Genomic DNA, 2,551 nt, shown 5'->3' on the forward strand with positions numbered 1-2,551 from the left:
TCAGTAATGCGTCCTGATCCTATTCCCTCGAAGCCGTGAGAGGGATTTATAAATCATAAATAAAGATGACATGATTATTGTTGCAGTCTTAATCCAAATTGCAACAGGCTTTGCCCTAAACTTGTTACGTCAGCGGCTCGACTCCCCTCTCTCTTGTTGCAGACGAACAAAACCGCTGGAAGCCTCTTTGTGCTCGGAGATCCGCCGCGTCCATCCACGCCACAACTAATATTTCCCCTGTCAGCTGCGTGAAGCCGAGTGACAGTGGCACCGCGCTCAGCGCTGCAGGGTGAACTGGGCTTTAGGGTTACAACACGTTTCTCTCCCTCTCTCTCCCCCCCCCCTCTCTCTCTCGCTCTCTCCTCCTTCCCCTCTCTTCATCCTGGGATTGAGTGATTCCGTTTTGGTCCACTCTCTCTTTGCCGTGGCTTTTAGCCCTCTCACCACCTTCCACCATTACGTCCCAAAGCAAAACGGACTTTTTAGCGCTTGCTTCTCGGACTCTCCAGAGGAAGAGAATCGTCGCCGCTGTGGTTGGCATCGTCATGGTTTTGGCTCTTATCATCGCGATCCCCCTGCTGGTCCAAACTTCTAAGACCGATGCGCACTACGAGATGATGGGCACCTGTCGGATGATCTGTGACCCGTACAACCCCAAACCGAGCGCCACGGCTCTGGAGGTCATGCAGGACCTGAGCGCCATCCCTTCTCCGACCTTCGTTCAAGGGAATAAAGGCGAGCCGGGTCGGCCGGGGAAACCTGGGCCGAGGGGCCCGCCTGGCGAACCGGGACCACCTGGTCCGAGAGGGCCGCCGGGGGATAGAGGTGATATGGGAAAGACGGGTTATCCCGGGATAGTTGGTACAGCGCGGACCGAGACCGGCGGAGAGCTCGGCTCTGCTATCGGTGGCGCAAAGATAGCGTTTTATGTGGGTCTGAAAAACCCTCACGAGGGATACGAAGTGTTACGGTTCGACGACGTTGTCACGAACCTGGGGAACCACTACGACCCGACAACCGGCAAGTTCACCTGCCAAGTGTCTGGGATTTACTACTTCACCTATCATGTGCTGATGCGCGGAGGAGACGGGACAAGCATGTGGGCAGACTTGTGCAAAAACGGACAGGTAAGTATTCCCTATAGAAACCATTAAAAACCAAGGCATGCACGCACGTGCTAATTAAATAAATGAGGAGTCTGGACTCGCGTGTCAGTCAGCTGTCCGTTGCGCAACAGAACCATGGAGAGGAATTACGCACTGGAAATGATGTAAAATCCACAAGTGCTGTGGATGTGTGAGTTCTATTTCATCCCGTTTACATTCAGTAAATGTGTGACATGTTTCACCGTGAGTCCAGATAGAAATGTCACGAGCTTTATTTGAGTAGTTTCGGGCGCTGCGCGCGCACTTCTGTTCGGTCGGTCGTGCTGTAAATTAAACATGTTGGGGAGGTGTGTGTGTGCGTGTGCGTGTGTGTAGAGGGAGGGTTATACTGCTGGGTCAAAGCTCTCTCTCTCTCTCTCTCTCTCTCTCTCTCTCTCTCTCTCTCTCTTAATTTGCAGGTGCGAGCCAGCGCCATAGCGCAGGACGCCGACCAGAATTACGACTACGCCAGCAACAGCGTCGTCTTGCATCTGGACTCCGGGGATGAGATTTATGTCAAACTGGATGGCGGCAAGGCGCACGGCGGAAACAACAACAAATACAGCACGTTTTCCGGTTTCCTTTTGTACCCGGACTAAAATCGGATAAGCGCACCGCTTCATCCCAGAACTGCCATGAGAGAGAAATAAACTTCCGTTTCATTTAATCAGAGGAAGGTGGCACCCTGCTGCGAAGCACTTAGCGCCATCATCAGTCTTAAGATCTAACTTGTCTTAAAGAATATTGATTACTGTTTTTCCCCCCACAGTGTATTTAGCTTCATGCTTTGAAAGATTAAAAAAAAAAACAGATTTCTCCAGTGCAGCGCGCTGATGGAGCCTTCTCCAACGGTTTGTCCTGCTTTGGAAATACGTGAAATAATAATAATAAACACATTCAACTAATTATTCAGAAGCATAACCTCAGAGTTACTGCACCCCCCAGTTGTTTTGAATCTGTGCCACAGATGAACTACCCTCACAGGATGGATTCACAGTGTAGTGCAGGTGTAGTTGCGTTTTCTCTTTGTGCATTTTGTGGAGTTGAGGTTGTTCATCATTGCCCTGTACAGGGGCGCACTGAAACCGAACTTCATCACCACTCCTGTACGACTGTAGGCTACAGACAGAGGACACTACTGTGTGACGTAATGCTATATTTGCTTGAAAGTGTGTGTCTCATATATGCACTTATGTATATATTTATTTAAAAACAAATGGAAATCAGCAAACCCATATACACGCTGTAGGCTATAATTCATTGTTCACCCAGTGTTGCAAAAATGTTTCTATATGTCTTCATATTCCAGTATAAACATTGGTCAGTAATTTCAATAAATTATTATCTTTTCTACGTTGGTGTGGGATTTTGTGGCTGTCAGTAAGACCACCAAGGTGTAGCCTGGA

The 2,551-nt window shown here is 49.2% G+C and overlaps 1 protein-coding gene across 1 annotated transcript; it reads left to right on the forward strand.

Moving 5' to 3' along the window:
• The first annotated feature begins 402 nt into the window (after positions 1-402).
• Positions 403-2,286, forward strand: c1ql2 (complement component 1, q subcomponent-like 2). The gene is made up of 2 exons (XM_041057355.1): positions 403-1,127; positions 1,565-2,286. The coding sequence occupies exons 1-2, from the start codon at positions 546-548 to the stop codon at positions 1,742-1,744; spliced, it is 762 nt and encodes a 253-aa protein (XP_040913289.1). The 5' UTR covers positions 403-545; the 3' UTR covers positions 1,745-2,286.
• Positions 2,287-2,551: the final 265 nt, after the last annotated feature.

This window comes from Toxotes jaculatrix, chromosome 15 (genome assembly GCF_017976425.1).
Source record: "Toxotes jaculatrix isolate fToxJac2 chromosome 15, fToxJac2.pri, whole genome shotgun sequence".
Taxonomy (NCBI): Eukaryota; Metazoa; Chordata; class Actinopteri; family Toxotidae; genus Toxotes; species Toxotes jaculatrix.

Bases quoted from the DNA above. Each gene is read 5' to 3' on its own strand.
- c1ql2 (XM_041057355.1), top strand. From the start codon at position 546: ATGGTTTTGGCTCTTATCATCGCGATCCCCCTGCTGGTCCAAACTTCT. The intron at 1,128-1,564 runs GTAAGTATTCCC...CTTAATTTGCAG, and splicing joins ACTTGTGCAAAAACGGACAG to GTGCGAGCCAGCGCCATAGC.